We start from the raw sequence: 19418 nt of genomic DNA on the forward strand, positions 1-19418 counted from the left end.
GGTTTTAGTGCTCTTCAATAAACCTAAATAGAATTATTCTCTAAAATAATTAGGGAAGCCAATAATTGACCCAATTAAAATTTACATGGGATTTCCTATGTCCCGCTCAACGATGCAACACCCGGTATGTTTCCAACGAATATGCACCACCCGGTATGTCCTGAGCAGATCCACAACCTATGATATGTCCACAACTCGGTTATGTCATTGTCAGAAACTTAGTGCCATACTTTTAGCTCTAAAGCTAAAGCTAAAGCTCTAAAAACACAACAATATTTGAAGTAATCACCCAAAAACAAGGCTAAAACATGACAGAAACAAAGGACACGTTTCAGCTGACCAGAAAACCATTGCCTACGATCAGACCCAAGACGATTTTACGTAGCAAATCAGTGGCGGTGAACGTGATTTACGAGGGGAAGAACGTAACACCCAGACACCTCAATCCCAACATCTACAGCATGGGAAAGGAACGGCAAATCACGGTTTATGATGAGAGTTCTTTATCAGGGAAAGCAAGCGGTACCGTGGTGACCTTGCCATCGGACACAACGAAGACTTCTCTTAGATTTAAAACCGAAATGCAAACGGGAACCACCTTTCAAGGCAGCATTTTTCACGGTTAGACGCATCATATTTTATTTGTTTTTTCAGCATTATTTGTAGGAAATTTTATGTAGATTTAGAATACATGGTGCTCCGAACTGTATATTCTGCAGATAAAAATAAGTAAAAAAGTTCGTATAAGTATATATTTAATTTATTATACAGGGTGGCGCACCTCATTCGCCTCGGTTGATTATACGGAAACGGTAAGGTGTAGAAACAAAATATTTTATGGGTATATGTGGGGAGGTAATGTGCACAATTTAAAATTATTTTTAAATATACAGGGTGAACTAAGATCCATACCAAAGTTATATTTTTTCTTATGGAACACCCGGTATTTTATTTCATTATTATAAGCCCTTGAGGCCAAGAAGCAATTTTCCTCACAAAATAATATCACTAGTACCATATCTATTCGTTCCGCCAGCAGATACTGCTTTATTTTCCTTGATGAAATAATGAATAGTTACTTAATAAAAACACTAAATCACCACAATACACCAAAACACTTTTACTTTTACACTGGACGCGCGTTTCGCTAACCATGTTAGCATCATCAGCAGATGATTATAAACTAAAGTACAATCTACAAGTTGAGCGTTTATATACTCGCCCAGTGGGCACCGAGTGGGCGTGGCAAAATCTAGCCAACCGAGTCAGAGCCAACTGAGCGTAACAGTTAGAGTAGTAGGAACAAAGAACTTGAAGGAATTGGACCGTTGACTCTGTTTATACTATCTTTACATTTATTAATTCTGATGCTTTCATATGCATCTAATTGCCTGTAATTTGAGACTTGTTTAATTAATTGTAAATTATTAAGATCTATACAATGTTCATTATCAACAATATGTTCGGCAACGCAAGATTTATCCGGTCTACCATATCTTATCTGAGCTAAATGTTCTTTAAATCTAGTTAATATTGATCTTCTAGTTTGCCCAACATATTTCTGATTACAATCTTTACAAGAAATTTCATAAATACCCGACCTTTCCAGTGGAGGTGTTTTATCTTTTGGATTACCTAATAATTGTTGTAATTTATTATTAGCACTATACACAAGTTTATAATTGACATTCTTAAAAATTCCTTTTAGACCACGGGATAACTCTCTATCAAACGGTATCGAAAAATATTTAGACGTATCTTTCTCCACTTGAAAAGTCGAATTTTCAGAAATCATTAACCTATACCTACATTTTCTAATTAATTTATCAACTAGCGAAGGGGAATATCCATTACACTCAGCTACATTCCTAATGTAATCTCTTTCTATTTCATATCTTTCGTTGGAAAGTGGGAAACTAAGTAATCTATGAACTAAGAAATTTAAACTAGCCATTTTATGTTCAACACTATGATGTAATTCATTAGGAATATATCTGCGTGTGGTTAGCGAAACGCGCGTCCAGTGTAAAAGTAAAAGTGTTTTGGTGTATTGTGGTGATTTAGTGTTTTTATTTGGCTGTGTAACACCAAAGGTTCCAACCCTCAACTGTAATGAATACTTACTTATTAAACTATTTTAGGTAAATAAATATTTAAAATAGACTAGCAATTTTTGATACCCCTGTATACATTTAAAGAAGGAATATCATTTTTCTGTAAAGTTTATCTCTTGCAATAATCGTATAAATTTAGATTTACAGCAAAATAAGGAAGATACAGACTAAAAAAGCAAGTATCTTAAATGTGATCGGTATAACAAAGCAACTTTATTTACTCTTATAATTTCGCACAAAAACATTTTTATCGTATACTGTGTTTTTCCTTGGGACAGCAGCCTGTATACACACGAATTCTGATGAAATAATATAACCCCAGCCTAACCGTTACTACAACGTTATCGATAAAACAATCAAAACTCCACCGCAGGTACTTATGGCTTTCTGGAACAGCTGGCCCAAGCAGATTTGACAGAGAGCACAGGCCAGCCCAGTACAAGAACAGAGTCTGATGTTTTTCCATCCAGCGTCAGCTTATCGGATAAAATGCAAAGAACGCCTGCACACGTCAGTCTGGTGCTCAGCGAAACTGACACTTTCATGATTTTGGATATGCCGAGTTGCACAGCGGTGAAGGATTCAGAAGAAGGTATAACACAAATATTTATTAGTTCTAGAAGGGGGATTAATCACTACAACCTTAAGGCTCGAACTTACTGACGACCAGGTCGCAACGACCTGGCCGTCGGCTGGCCGGATGTATTGCGTTTTTAGCTGCGGCCAGATGAACGATGACCAGTTTCAACAGAGTTGTCGAATCTAACGATTTTTTACGTTTTACCAATTAGAAAATATTGTTTCAGAAATGTTAAAATATCCGAGTTAACTAAAAAGCGAAGTTGCTATTCACAACAAACAAAAAGCATTGTGTACGCGCGACCCAAGGATACTATATAGAGATAAGGATAGTTCGATTCCTATCTTCCTGCACTGTCAGTTTTTTTCCGTCATCTACTGACCGAGTTCTTCTTCTTCTTTCTTCTTAAACTCTCCTTTTCAGGAAAGAGTTACGTTGCCTAGACTGCCAGGACCATTCTGGCAAAGTACTTTTCTGCTTTTCTTTTTTCTTTTTTTTGGGTGGTCACGTTTTATGAACTTTCACCGATTTATCTTTCTTAACGACTAACAATTATTGAGGCTATTAAACAGGTTGCTTTAAGCTCTGCAACTATTCAGTTATTCATGCATTCTACGATTGAAGCTGCAGCTCCAAGTCCCAATAATTACTGTGCATTTCAAGAAAATGTGATTATGACATTTTCAATTTACGGCTAGTTTTTTTCTTGATTATAAAGTTAATGTTAAGCTTGTTATTAGTAAATATTTAGAATTTTAAATTACTAACATTCAAAAACAAAGCGATTTGTTTTATGTGTTCTGTCTTATTGAATTTAAAAAGGATGGTCATGCATGAGTTGCAGTTGGCGCTAAAGATTTTAGACAGTGACAGTTATTTTTGCATTTGACGGACGAGCGCACAGTGCGTTGGAAGATAAATTTAGCGGGACAAAAGCGTTTGGTTAGAAATGAGCCAAAAATTGTGTACTGATAAGAATAAATAGTAGACATTCCAATTGATACAAAAATGCAAGAATATTCTTTGTATTTCGATACATTTTTATCAACCAAATTTGGTCGTTTTCTGCTCAGCAAGGCAGAGATCATACGAAAACATAATATTTACAAGTGCTTATACATTTTATTAGAAAGCCAAATTATGTTGAAGATCGCCAAAGGTATGTACTTTTCTACTGTACGTATATTATTTGTTAAAATCCTTCGGGCCTTTGTTCTACAGATATCAAACTTTCACTTTTTTTTCAAATATCGATGTATTGAATGATGTAGATCTTTTGAGTTACCAATAGTTACCAACACAGGTAGTCACAGTCACAGGGAGTTCAAGCTTAACAGGTGAATGCCCAAAAAGATTCATTTCAAGCGGATATTATTAAAACGAAACAACTCCATCAAAAGGCACTGAGTTTAAAAAATTGTCTTAGATACTTACTATATATGAATTTACAATTACCGAGTGTTAAAATTAAAATTAAAATATCTATCTTATTTATTATTTTCAAAATAAAATATATTTTTTAAAATAAATTATAGAGGGTGTCACAAGATTACAAATTAATTAAAAAAAAACTGCTAAAGAGTTTTTTGATATCATAATTTTATGTATTTGACAATAGTTTACAATACGGTTTTTGTGTGTCATGTACGAATAATATCATAGTTTTATTATCTTGTATTTATTTATTAATAAATTAATTTGTTAATAAATAAATAAATTTAACCATATAGTTGCTATATATTAGACCATTTGCTACGTTCTTAGATTTTAAGTCCCAAACATTGCTCTTGAGGTTTTGTCCCGCTAGAATAACCATCCGCCGCACTGTGGAGCGCTGGTCAGCGCGTGACGTAGCATTCCACGGCGACTACGACAGCGGCGATGTGACGCGATCGAACAGTCCTTAGAATATAGGTATTAGAGATGAGCAGAAAATCGCAAACTGCGATTTAATCGCAGCGATTGTAAATTCGCAATCGCAACCTGTGATTCCTTTCCATAGCAAACTGCGACTTGCGATTGAAACATATATCTGCCGATTTTGGATTTTTAGGCAACCAATATTACACCAGTTGCGATTTGCAATCGCAGTGGGCACGCGAACGAAGAGCTGCGAACGAAAATCACAGCATTGCGATTTTCATTCGCAGCGGCGTTGCATCGACACGGCACTGAGAAGCCGAACGATGAGCTGCGAATGAAAATCGCAATATTGCGATTCCCGTACGCCCCGGCCGGCGGCGGCAGTGGCGGCCGAGTGTCTTCAACACGGCAGTGGACAGGCGAACGAGGAGCTGAACGAAAATCGCAGCTCATCCCAGCATTGCGATTGCGATTTTCGTTGGCACCGGCGCGGCATCGGGAGTGGGCCCGCCAACGAAGAGCGGCGATTGCGATTTTCGTTCGCAGCTCCCAACACATCGGCCTAAACTAGATCGCAAAATCACATTCGCAATCAGGGCCCCGTAATTTTTATGAAGCGTTGGAAAATAGGCTTATAGATGTTTATATACCGCATAATATATATATAATTTATTAGTTTTAAATTTTGATAATAGTTTTAGATTTATAATATAATTATGGATTGAGAAGGTTAAAAAATTCTCGTTTTCGGTTATGACTAATTATAGTTACAGTTGCTCCCAGGTAATGATTCAGGTAGAATGATTCATAAGGACAGTTCTGGATTCAAATTATAAAAAATTATCTATTTTTATACTTTATTTACTAGAAGATATAGAGCACGGAAAAAAACAGCCCTTTTTTTTATTATATTTTGTTATATATTATATTATTATAAACATTTTTATAACAATCCATAATATAATATAATTTTCTGAATATACTAACAGTTGTGGATCGGCTGCTATGTTAATTTAAATACATGCTTTACAATCAGTTTTTTCATTTTAGAGAAATTTCAAATATAATAAATAAAATGTGATATTGTCCTTTTATTTATCTAAAAGTTCGAAAGTTTGCACTTGCACTGGACGGGCCGTATCAAAGCCGTCAGCATCGGCTTCTTTTGAGTTACATATAAAGAAAATGTTTTTAAAAGAAAACAAGATAAAATAAACAGTTTTTTTTTCTAGTTATCTGAATTAAGGTTGGCGGCAACCTTTTTTATAATAAATTTTTCGTTAGTATACCTACTGTCTAAAAGCACATTCGAATATTTTGAACATTTTATGTATTTTTAATTTCCCTTTTAAATTTATTCGGTCTGTTCTAAACAAAATGTTTAAAAAAGGAAACTAATTTATCTGTGGATTTTTTGGTAGGTAATTGATGAAAATTTTAAGTGCAATATGTGTGCAGCAAAAATATCATAAAAACACGCACTACAAATTTTAAAAGGCACATAGCATCGAAACACCCAACAGTTTCTTTGTAAGTTTTTATTAAAAAAAAAATTATTCCGCTATTTATTCTGTTTTTTATTAGAAATTTTGGGATTGAGCTTCCCAGTTTACAGCGTACCAATTTAAAAATATCCAAATCGCAATCGCAGGTTACAGTCGCAGCGATTTATAAATCACAATCGCAGTTTCAACTGCGATTGGAAAATCGCAGTTTTGCTCATCTCTAATAGGTATACAGTCCTTGCGCGCGACCGACAAAAAGGGAGATATTCTGTTTCTTTTTTCTACTGATATGGACTGATGGCTCTTATCGACTTTAGAAGTAAACATATTAGGGCCATCGTAAAAAAAGATAGTCAGACATGGCTCTAAATATAAGCAGGTAGAAAGTTTAACTTCCAGTTATTTCAATGTTTACAATATAACGAAGAATCTACAAGAGTAATTACATCTATTTTTATGAATGTTTAAGTTACTTTCTTAATTTTTTTTTCAAAATAATGTACCTAGCAGAAATATAGTCTAATGAACCCTGTTTGAAAAACGTTAAATTAAATATAATATTTAAAATACAGTTGTCCTCCTTGTACATGACTACAATACAACTCAAAAAACTAATTTAATAAAAAAAAACAAGTGGTTGTAGAAAAACTTTAAATATTATTATTTTTTATTGTTTAACATCGAAACTCAAAGGTATAATAGCAGGTATCATACCAACCATAAATAGAGCAGGTATGTCATATAAAAATGTTTTGAGTTTTTACTAGAATCGACCCTTGATAAAAAAAGGGATTAGATTTAAGTTTGCCTTTGATCCAGTCTGTATACTATTTCTTTGGATTTTCTGCACGTGTGCAAAAACTACACTAAAACACTATATCTTATAGAAAATAAAATATTGTGCCTTGAATTTGAGGGATTTTATCTGAAAAATTATTAATTTGGAAGAAAACCGGCAGCAATCGGCAGAAAATAATAATATTTCCGTGCAGTTTTCTGGTCGCAACGACTAACGGACGGCCAGGACGTTAGTGTGCGCTATTTCATTTGATTTAATGGTTTTAGAGGTAGGTGCGGCCTGGCCGGTGCGACCTGGTCGTCAGTGTGTTCGAGCCCTTACAGATCTATTGTGTCTATCTTTCTTCGGTTATAACTCATCAGCCAGTCTAAGGGTTTTGAAAAAAAAAACAGTATTTGAAACGGTTTTACAGATTTTAGTTTCCATCCATCTCTGATATGAGTCCTATGGTGAATATGCCAGTGGTCGGACAAAACATATTTAGGGTCAACTTTCGTTTAGCTGAAAATAGTTATTAGAAAAAAAATTGTCTTTAAAAAGCTACTTTGAACCACGGAAAACACAAAATTTCCAAATTTCGCACTTTAGAATGACTGAAATCTGCTATAAAAAAATACATTTTGCGTTTTATTTTTAATATTTTTCTGAACATATAAACACAAAAATTTTCCTGCAGAAATAAGCTGTTTTCATTTTCTAAGGAAATTTATTAGACTTTAGAATAGCTGAAATCAGTTATATAAAAAATAAATATATTTTTGCCTTTTAGAAGCGTTTACAAACTCAGGAAAATAAAATGCTTGCTTTTCATTTTCCATTTTTGTAAGCATAAATACATAAAAAATTATCTTTTTATCACTGTTGAACCAAAAAAAAATCATTTAAGAGTGTCTAAAATGCTAACCAATCTAATAATAAATCTAATAATATTTTTACAAAATCACAGTTAATTATTAAAATATAAAAACCACAGCTTAACACTCTCCACAAAGAAAAGCTAACCAAAGCAACCCAAATCCTAACCAATCTAATAATATTTTTGCAAAATCACAGTTAATTATTAAAATATAAAAGAAAACTGCATGATCCAATGATTTTTTGTTTTGAATCAGCCCTATTTACGTAAAGCTTTAATAAAAAAAAACAAGAATAAGTGCAATATTCCGAGGTACTTATACTTTACAAGAACCTTTATTATCTATTCTATCAGAATTGTTATTCCTCCGAAAGATTTTTTACCCCACCCAGCACCCCTATTCGATCCCGGGTCCCGTAAGCTTCTAAACTGAAAAATCTATGAAAAACAAAGTGCACAAAATGACATTGACACAGTTCCGCAGGAATTTTTTTGTATTTCTTTGCTCGTAAAGGCTCGTATAAAACAAATATAAGTTCATTTGCCATGTAGGGGAGGTCGGGGCATGATGACGAACGGGGCAAGATGACGAAGTACCAATTTAAAGAAAACTGTACATCCTAAAAATCCCATTTATTTTTCTATAAATTCCTTTAGGTGTATAATACGTCGGGTTACACATAGATGGAGCTATCATTTTTGAATGGGGTTTAAAAAATCATAACCGCTTTTCACACCTGTTAGATGTAAACATCCAGCTCCAGAAAATAAGCAATTTCGCAGGTTTAAAGAAAAATAGAAGCCCCTTTCATAGTTAATCTTGATTATTGTGAACATTTTAAATATTAGTAGGTAAGATACAACCTAATGTCACTTAATTAATAGTTTAATTTTTGCTGTTTCCTAAAAAATGTTTCCTGGGGCAAGTTGACGGAGGCAAAATGACGAATTCGTCAACTTGCCCCACTGTGTATAAAATGAGTTAAATTCATTTTTTGATGTTTTTAGATGGTGAGAACTTATAAATACCGTACAGATAGACGCTCTTGGTCAGAAGACGTGCTAATTGCCGCGTTGCACTCTATTTTGCACGACCATAAGTCAGTTAAAGCTGCCTGAATTGAGCATGGAATCCCGGAAGCAACATTAAGACGTTATATAAAAAAGCAAAATAACAACGAACCAATTCCTCTTAGTGGTGGGAGATTCAGAAGAACGTTTTCTGATGCTCAGGAAGCTCAGTTTTTGACTTACCTCATTGACCTGAGTATTAGAGCATTGTTAATTAGAAGCAGAAAAGCTTGTTAATTTAATTCTCCCAGGCCCCTCAGGATTGAATAAAATGGATTCTGCAAAGAATACAAACTATGAAACACCAGATGCTGTACCCCCATTGCGTTCCAAAAAAAATCAGCCGGCAAGGTCAATGAATCCCTTCCTGGACCACAGGCCTACAACAAAAAAAAATCTGCAAAAAACAATAAAGCACATTGGTACTATAAGTTCATCCAGCTCCAGTCAAACAGTCTCTAATGTTGATAGTCGAGTAACGCTACTTGAAATGAAACCCTTTCCCAAATATACACGTCTCATAAAAACTACCAAAAGAATTAAACAAAGGGATTCTGTCATCACCTCAACACCCAACAAAGAAGAACAGGAAAGGAAAAACAATGAAAAAAACTTAAAAGAAATTAAAAGAAGGAAGGTTGATGCTGTCAAAGTCAAAAGAAATGTATTTCAAGAAAATCGTGAAAAGCAGGTAGGAAAGAAGAAGAAAACTAATGACATTTTTTGTCCTGGCTGCCAGGAATCCTATATTGAGCCTCCGAGAGTTGGTGGCACGAGTCGTGCACAGTCTATGAAAAAGATGGCACATATACCTGCTTATAATCGTCATCTTGCCCCTATAGGCTCGTCATCTTACCCCGTACTGGGGCAAGTTGACGAAAATGCACTTTTTGTTTTTTTTCTTTTATTTTTTCAAGAGTACACTTTTATTTTGTTTTTTATGTTTTATCATGTACCTGAATAAATGTACTAACAGATGAAATGGAATCTTTTTTTTAACCCGTTAGTTCGTGTTTTGGAGCCTTTTGTATTTTACTTCGTCAACTTGCCCCGATCTCCCCTAACTGATTTCGGCTATTCTAAAGTCAAAGCATTTTTTTATGTAAAATAAAAATAAAAAATTTCCTAAGGCACTTTTTTGTGTTTTTATGTTTAGAAAAATGTCTAAAACACACCCCGAAGACTAGTTTTGATGTAAGAGATTTCGGCTATACTAAAGTCCGAAAAATGAAAATGACGCATTTCCGCAGGAAAATTTTTGTATATTTGTACTCCTAACGCCTTCTAGAACGCATATGTAAAGTCATTTTTTATATAACAGATTTCAGCTAAACGAAAGTTGAGCCCCGCAATTCTTTCCCCATTTAACCGAGTCTCTCTATCTCCTGTAGTTTCCGAGACACCCATAGAGAACATCGTAGAAAACTAACCCTTAAACGATTACTTTTATGATCTATAGGTATTCTGGTTGACGAGAAAAACAAAGAATACGAATTTCTGACAGAAGGCAAAGGCAGAAACAGGAAGGTCGTCAATGCTGAAGCCCAAACAGTCCAAATACTGAAGAAATCGAGAAATACACTGGCAGAAGTAGTGAAGACACATGACAGGCATGCTTTCGCTTCCAACTGGGAGATGTACGACACTTACCACGACAACGTCAACGCTGTATCAGATGAATCAGAAGATTCTGACAAGAGGTATGATTAAAGGTGATTCTCACTATAGGTACCTTCCATATCAGCTCCCTTCCGTTCCATATCCTTACCTTCGTATCGGAAACAGCGTTTTCAAGTTCTTACACTTGTACCAGCTCTTTACAGTTGAGGGTTGGAACCTTTGGTGTTACACAGCAAAATAAAACACTAAATCACCACAATACACCAAAACACTTTTACGCAACCGAGTCAGAACCCACTAGAGTAGTAGGAACAAAACACTTGAAGGAATTGGACCGTTGTCTCTGTTCATACTATCTTTACATTTATTAATTCTGATGCTTTCATATGCATCTAATTGCCTGTAATTTGAGACTTGTTTAATTAATTTCAAGTTATTAAGATCTATACAATGTTCTTTATCAACAATATGTTCGGCAACGCAAGATTTATCCGGTCTACCATATCTTATCTGAGCTAAATGTTCTTTAAATTTAGTTAATATTGACCTTCTAGTTTGCCCAACATATTTCTGATTACAATCTTTAAAAGAAATTTCATAAATACCCGACCTTTCCAGTAGAGGTGTTTTATCCTTTGGATTACCTAATAATTGTTGTAACTTATTATTAGCTCTATACACAAGTTTATAATTGACATTCTTAAAAATTCCTTTTAGACCACGGGATAACTCTCTATCAAACGGTATCGAAAAATATTTAGACGTATCTTTCTCCACTTGAAAAGTCGAATTTTCAGAAATCATTGACCTATACCTACGTTTTCTAATTATTTTATCAACTAGTGAAGGAGAATATCCATTACACTCAGCTACATTCCTAATGTAATCTCTTTCTATTTCATATCTTTCGTTGGAAAGTGGAAAACTAAGTAATCTATGAACTAAGAAATTTAAACTAGCCATTTTATGTTCAATACTATGATATGATTCATTAGGAATATATCTGCGTGCAGTGGTATTTTTCCTACAGATATCAAATTCCAGGCAATTATTAGTATTTCTAATAACTAATATATCTAGAAATAGTAATCTGTCGTTGTTCTCAATTTCATGTGTAAATTTAATGGAAGGAAAACGATTATTTAACTTAGAAATAAAATTATCTATGGTGTCTGAATGTGTGTCAAAAAATATCATCCACATACCTAAACCATACTCTTGGAAAATACTCAAACTGATTCTTAACCTCCACTTCAAACCTGCTCATGAATAAATTAGCCAAAAATGGAGACAATGGATTACCCATTGCTGTACCTTCCCGCTGTTCAAAAAAGTTGTTATTAAATTGAAAACAATTTTGTTTCATACATAACGATGTAAGCTCAATATATTCAATCACAGTTTTGTTGTCGAGACCATTTGCGTTCAGTAGTTCCTTCAAGTAGCCTAAAGTATGTGGAATTGGAACACTTGGGAACAACGAAGATACATCAAAGGAGACCAAAATTTCACCTTCATGCAATGTTATATTTTTAATTTTGTTAATGAATTCAATATTATTTTTAACTGAGAAAGAAGGTTCATGATTAGGTAAATTTTCGAACTCCCTTGATAACCATTTTGCCAAATTATAAGTAAGGAGAACCTACAGCCGAAACAATTGGGCGCATAGACTTGTCCGGTTTATGAATTTTTGGCAACGCATACAATTTTGGTAATGAGGGATTGGATACTTGCAATTTTCTCTTTAAAGAAAAATCAATAAGGTTGTTACATTCTTTTAAAGTTTTTTTAACATCTGTTACCATCTTAGACAAAGGATTCTTTTTCAAATTTATGTAAGAACCATTATCGATTAAGTTGTTAACCTTATCGTAATAGTCTTTTTTATCTAATATAACAACCCTATTTCCCTTATTATCTTGCCACGCCCACTCTGTGCCCACAGAGCAAGTATATAAACGTGTTTTTTAGTTTATAATTATCTGCTAGTGATGCTAACATGGTTAGCGAAACGCGCGTCCAGTGTAAAAGTAAAAGTGTTTTGGTGTATTGTGGTGATTTAGTGTTTTATTTTGCTGTACCAGCTCTGTTAACATTTTGCTGATATCTATATATTTTTTCACCTCTTAATTAAATCTACCCGTTTTTACCCTTTGGGTACGGAACCCTAAAAAGTATGAACCTGATACGGAACGGAAGCTTACGTAAAGCGTCAATACAATAAAGAATACGGAACGCATATAGAATGGAAACGGAAGGTATAGTGAGAATCAACCTTAAAGTGCCCAGATAATTTTGTGACGAACATTCCACAATCAACCATCTCCCTGAATTTCAGTGAAGAATTCGACTTTAATGTTGATCTCAAAGAAACCACAGGTTCTGTTGACAGTTTCCGAATGTCAACTGAAGAGAAACAGTTGCTCAGACTGATGAAGAACCCGAGATTTCAAGAGGCAGTCTGCGTAATAGAGAGGTTGCTCGCGAACAATTGCTACAACGAGCAACAGAAACGGTTTAGAGGTCTGTCTGATCCAGATGATTTTCGAGAGGATATCGAGTACAAGTATAGGTTGAATTTGTTGTGGACATTCGCCAATTCTTCTACCACAGGTACGATTCTTGCTGGACCCTTTTTTCTAAAACAATATGAATATGACATCTATAGAATGCCTAGATCATATATACTTACGTGGATAAATCAACGCCACATGTTTAGCATTAAAAAATATGTCTCCAACATCACCACATGCCATTTTCAAACCTTCTTTATTGCATTTATTTAACATTCAATAGGTTTGTCTTTCTCGAGGACCTTACTTTGAGCCATGCGTATTAAAAGTTGCACGTATTTCCAAAATAATCACAATTTTATACGGTTTAGAAAGTACAAATTATACATTGTTATGGACACCAACTTTTCATTGTCATTATATTGTCATAATCATATGTCATAATCGTATTTCCATTGTGTAAAGACGCTTGTTTTTTGCATTTTTTAATTTAAAAATTGTATTAATTACTTTTTCGACCGCTTTTATATAGCCAAGGATGCATGTGTGTTCAGTGAGAAGTAAATTTATGTTTGTGCAATTATATTTCTATTTTTTTTTTCGTTGGACTTTCTAAATACTCGTAAAAATGACTAGAAACTGTTTGGTGTGTGGAAGTTCTAATATAAAGGCAGATAAAGGTCCCCGAATTATTTTTTCATAGGCAAGTAAAATATTCAGTTTTTTTTATTTATATTAAACCGCATGCATACTTTCTGATTAGATTTCCTAAGAATTTTGATATTCGTACGGAGTGGCTAAATGTATTTTTTATATAATTTAATTTTTGTGATAGTAAACATTCAATTTATTGTTCAGATATAAGCATTTTACAAATTAAATTTTTAAAATTAATATTCAAATTTGGCGCGTGAACGATGGGTCCTCGACAAGGATAGATAGAGTAGAAGTACCGCGTGTGCAACAAAAAAAGAAGATAAATGGAAGTCATCGTTGATATGTTTGCGACATAGTGATTTACTTATCCAAGGTTTTCTAAATAATATGAACTAATCTCAGACACACTCTAAAACCAGAGAAATAGAAGGGATAGAGAATGAGCGTCAACATGCGCAGAAGGTCTAATCAAGCTGGGCGCCATATTCCAGGTCTTCGTGTCATTTTGTATATAGGTGGTAATCTATAAGTAATCAAATATCAATTTGCTGTTTTCAACCCTACGGGGGGCAATTTAAATTTAGTGAAATTCTATCATTTATTATGGTTAGTTAACATTAATATGATTTATTTAATTATCAGTTTCAAAACTGCGTACAATATTGGTATATAATACGCTAAATATACGAATATTCTGACAAAAGACGCTACGGACAGATGACCTTTTCGTCGTTAAACACTCGAAGTGATATTAAATAAGTATTTACAATATTTCATGTTTACTTGTATTGAATTACGCGTTTCAATTTAAAATTTTTGCAAATTTGATAAAAATTGTTCTAAACAACTTTTTGTTCAAGTTGTATATTCATAAAAAACATTTGGTTCATAATTATTTTTGATGATTACCTACCTTGTATTTTTAATATAAACCTAGAAAAAATATGTTTTTGTTTTATTTTTTTTTATTCGTCCCTTCAAATTGTGTTACAAAAACTGTTACATAACATGTCCTCTAACAAATATTTTCATAATACATAAACATCATTGATTTTATTAAGGGTATTATTATTAGTATTTATCCTGGTTTTTGTCGACAATAAAAACTCAATCTTGTAATAGAACATCAATTTTATATTTCGTAAAATTATTTTGATATAAATTCAATTTGTCAATATTCAAGTCATTAATATATTGATAAACAACCCAAATAATTCCTAAATATTTTATTATAAAAAAAACTGTTACCGGTAAGTTTGTAAAACACATTATGGTTTGTCTTAATACTAGAAAAAATCATTTATTTTTTGCACAAAAGAAGCTTGTCGATCCTTATTTGTCCATAACAAAATTCTGTATGTACAACATACATATACCTAATTTATTATTAAGAAAATTAGATTATATGATCTCAGAATTTTAAGAAAATTTTTTTAAGATAAAATAGTTTTTTCTCAACTGTAATATTGTCAACTTTGGCTTGTATTTTATCTATTTAAAAACATGGGATTGACAATCCCCTTACTAAAATACATACTGGAAGGTACTGATTAAGTTTCATTGCATCAAATACCTTTGCTATAAATCCTGGCTCACAATTTAAGGCCATTGCAAAATGCTTTTGAACTTCATCATAGGTTTTACAAGAATAAAAGTGTAATATTGAAACAAAGTAACATTGTAAGCTTCATGACTAATAGTCTCATTTTTAACACTTTTTAAATATCATCTCGTTAACAATTATGAATATTATATGATTTTTCTCAGTGATTTGTGGAACAGATACAAATTAATATATGCCCCATAACAGTTTTCGCTGTTCGATTAAAATACCCTATCTTATGTTTTCTTTTCCTCCAAATAATCTTCTTGTCAAGTAAGGACCAATCTTATTTGATATATTTCTGGTACACTTGAACTTGTGCTTTCATGGACACTATAAGAGTGCACTGTTTTACAGAAGCACGAACATTGATTCCAAGTATCTTCTTCCTCCACACGTAATAAAACATCCTCTTTAAATGGCCACATCATACACTTATTTTTGACCATTCCCAATTACAATCACGATTTTTACAAATCGCCTTTAGGAAAACTAAAAATAAACAGTTTTGGATCATCTGTAAACACGATTATGTTGTATAAACTTACACATGGAAACTAATCATTTTTCCCGGCGTATTAGCTTTCTTAGAATGACTATGACAATATACAACAAGCCTTTTTGAATTAGTGTTTAGAATAATTGAGATAATAATAAATTTTAACTAGATAACAACACAAACGAAAAAAAAAACAAAACAAACAGATGCCAATTAAAGAGGGGAAGTGACAGCGAGACCTGGAAGACTCTGTCTAAAACTCATATTTGACAAATAATGATGACGTAACGTTGGACAATGGCTGAACAGTCTTTACCTATATAAATATTTTAATTAAACATATTTTTGGATATCGAAATGTAACTATACTTCGAAACAAAATGATTCTAGGAAGATGTGTTACATGTTTGGAGTGGAATCCGACCCATGAAGACCTCTTAGCTGTAGGATATGGCAAATTCTACTTTGCTGACATTTGTACTGGTATGGTGATGGTATGGAACATAAAAAACCCGGTACAACCAGAAAGAGTCTACGAGTTTGCCGATCCAGTCACCACACTGAGTTTCTCAAAGAGGGTAAGTACACCCTGTACAATATACAAAGTTACCATTACAATAAAAGCTACCTAAATTGGAATTTAACTTGTATGACTTAATATGTAATTAAATTAACTATTACTTCAAATCAAATTAAAACTTGATCAAAAAAGTTATACAGATTAAGACAAAATTAATATTAAACATTGGCACCTTCAAAAGTATTTGACTTTTTTATTTTAAATGGAACACCCAGTATATTATTCCGATATTCAATGGAGAATTCATGTACTCTTAAGGTTGTCTACCCCTCAAACAAAGATTTTCCTAGATATTTTCATTTACATGATTCGATCTGAGTAGATTTTTATTATTTGATAAAATCTAGGTAGCTGTGATATGGTCTGACATTATTTCAACATAGCTGTCTAATTAGTCCAACTTTAACAGCTAGTTATCATTTTGTGTCAGTTAAAACAAAAAAAAATCTGAGAAACTTGCCGAAAATGCTGACGCTAAATCATAAAAATTAAAATATCTAGGAAAATCTTTGTCTGAGGGGTAGGCAACCTTAATAATATTTTGAAGATATAGAAATTCCTCATTGAACACCGGAATAATATACTGGGTGTTCCATTTAAAATAAAGGAGTAACTTGCTTTTAAAAGTGACTAATGTTCCATATTAATTTTGTCTCACCCTGTATAACTTTTCGGGTCATGTTTCAATTTGGTTTAACATACAATGGTTACTGTAATTAAATATCAGGCTATAGAAGGTTTAAAAAAATTTAGGTAGCTGTTATCGAAATTTAAAATTTACTCTTCATTTTTACAAAATGTGAAATATGTCAAAATCCTTAGAATTTAGGTATATGCTTCTTTAATAAAACTCACCTTTATTTTTTTCTTAGAATCCGAAAATCAATTAATATATAGGGTGTTCCATTAGAAAAAACACAACTTTGATGTGTAACTTTTTTTGGGTACACCCTGTATAATTCTGTATATTTTTATAAAATGCTTTCAGTTAACCTACATATGCTGCCAAAAGTTCATTTCGATATATCGGCGTATGAGAGGCACCACTCTGTATGTTTAAGACTTATTACTAAAGATGGCCGTCAAGAAATTTATAATCGCTCTATTACTTTCAGATGACCCCCTATATACTCAACTTCAATGCTTATTCTCTCTACCGCCATTACCTATTCACACTTTTTTTCACAGACACCGTACATTAGCTATAATTTTATTTCGGCACCACCCTGTATTTGTTTCAGAACCCTAATCTTCTGGCTGTAGGTTTTTACAACGGACACGTTATAGTGATTAACGTTTCAAACAGGGAACTACAAATCGTATCAGAAAACACGCCATCTTTCGAAGCGGTTTGGTGTGTGGTCTGGAGAATTAGCTTTGATGAATCCAGAGAAAAGGAACAAGTTTGTGCATCTTCTGATGACGGTAGAGTCATTTTCTACACCGTAGAGAACACTCTAGAATTGCAGGTATAGACTGTATACCGTTGGAAACGTAATAGATCCCATGCAAATTTGGAACTCAATTTTAGAGAATAATTCTATTTAGGTTTATTGAAGAGCACTAAAACCCACATTCAAAAGAATAACTTTAGATATTTTTGATTAGCCCGTTTACGAGTTATCGCCGATTTCTTTTTAAATATTTCTCCTTTTTTATGGCCCTGTATTTACTTATGAGCACCAATCAAGGTCTTGTCAAGGTAAAAGATACCTGTCAAATGAAGTTGTCATTTAATAGTACCTAAATTAATAAGTTATTGAATATTGTAATAATACTATAATTAACCTTGTAATTGATTACTATATTTTACTTTAATTCATATTAATTTGTATTTATAAATACATCTTTAAGATTTCCGATGTAGGAATGAGTTTTCAATAATAATAAAGCACTAAATAGGTAAATTTCTGAATTGACAACTTCATTTGACAGTTATCTTTTACCTTGACTGGTGCTCATAAGTAAATACAGGGCCATAAGAAAGGAGAAATATTTAAAAAGAAATCGGCGATAACTCGTAAACGGGCTAATCAAAAATATCTAAAGTTATTCTTTTGAATGTGGGTTTAGGTGCTCTTCAATAAACCTAAATAGAATTATTCTCTAAAATAATTAGGGAAGCCAATAATTGACCCCATTAAAATTTACATGGGATTTTCCGGATGTCCGGCTCGACGATGCAACACCCGGTATATTTTGTTACAGACCCAGCAAATGATGAGAGTGGCCAAAGCCGATGGCAAGCTAAAAGGCTACAACTCGATGAGGAAGTGCTCCAATCTGAGCATCCCAGTATCCAGATACGCCGGTGCCAGGTTCATAAGATGGCATCCAGTCGATCCGAACATCTATCTAGTGGGTACCAACGAGGGAGTGGTTCACAAATGCTCCACGAACTATTTGAACCAGCATTTAGATCTGTTTCTTACCCACGATGGGCCAATCAATGAACTGAAGTATTCCCCGTTTACTGACAAGATCTATGCCAGTTGTGGCGATGATTGGCATCTAAGGATATGGGCAGAAGGTACTAGAAACAGTTTTTACTTTTTATAAAATTCTCATTCTTATGACAAAATCATTTCAGGAATATCAGAACCTTTACACGAACTATTTGTCAGCATGCTCTCAGTACAAGCGATGGATTGGAGTCCAACACATTCTACAATTCTGGCTACAGTCTATGGCAAAACCATTCTACTGTGGGACTTCCAAAGAAAAGTGTGGAAGCCCCAATCAGAAACTCAATCACCGTCAAATTCCAGAAATACCATCGTTCAGTTTACTAGGAGCGGTAGATGTTTGGTTGTGGGAGATGTTGAAGGCAATGTCCATGTTTTTTCTCTGGAAGACATGCCTTTTCCTGCGTTTTTCCAGGAGAATTTACTTTTCGAAGCTTTGCAGAAAAGTTTGACCACCCATCCTGATTTAGTTGACAAACTAAAGAAACTTAGAAAATCAGGTACTACTGGTTCAGTAGATGATAAACACAAATCTTAGATTTATAAGTTTTTACAGTTATTTATTGTTGTATTAATAGAAATAAAAGGATTATATTTTGATTTTTTAATATTTATTTAGGAAAAAAATAATATCGATATTAAAAACTATCGATCCGTGCTAGCCATTCCTATTTCTCTGACAGTCCGCCC

General features: G+C 33.4%; 1 protein-coding gene across 2 annotated transcripts; it reads left to right on the forward strand.

Moving 5' to 3' along the window:
- Positions 1 to 206: 206 nt before the first annotated feature.
- Positions 207 to 19328, forward strand: LOC115886631 (WD repeat-containing protein 78-like). Of its 2 annotated transcripts, XM_030905878.1 has the most exons (8): positions 210 to 621; positions 2488 to 2706; positions 10248 to 10488; positions 12750 to 13024; positions 16074 to 16261; positions 17505 to 17732; positions 18472 to 18793; positions 18854 to 19328. In XM_030905878.1, the coding sequence occupies exons 1-8, from the start codon at positions 309 to 311 to the stop codon at positions 19264 to 19266; spliced, it is 2199 nt and encodes a 732-aa protein (XP_030761738.1). In that variant the 5' UTR covers positions 210 to 308; the 3' UTR covers positions 19267 to 19328. The 2 variants fall into 2 exon arrangements, with proteins under 2 accessions (XP_030761739.1, XP_030761738.1); XM_030905879.1 differs by lacking the exon at positions 17505 to 17732 and having other exon boundaries at positions 207 to 621.
- Positions 19329 to 19418: the final 90 nt, after the last annotated feature.

This window comes from Sitophilus oryzae, unplaced genomic scaffold (genome assembly GCF_002938485.1).
Source record: "Sitophilus oryzae breed Bouriz unplaced genomic scaffold, Soryzae_2.0 scaffold_494_pilon_pilon, whole genome shotgun sequence".
NCBI classification, from domain to species: Eukaryota; Metazoa; Arthropoda; class Insecta; order Coleoptera; family Curculionidae; genus Sitophilus; species Sitophilus oryzae.

Bases quoted from the DNA above. Each gene is read 5' to 3' on its own strand.
- LOC115886631 (XM_030905878.1), top strand. From the start codon at position 309: ATGACAGAAACAAAGGACACGTTTCAGCTGACCAGAAAACCATTGCCT. The intron at 622-2,487 runs GTTAGACGCATC...ACTCCACCGCAG, and splicing joins TCAAGGCAGCATTTTTCACG to GTACTTATGGCTTTCTGGAA. The intron at 16,262-17,504 runs GTAAGTACACCC...TATTTGTTTCAG, and splicing joins CACTGAGTTTCTCAAAGAGG to AACCCTAATCTTCTGGCTGT.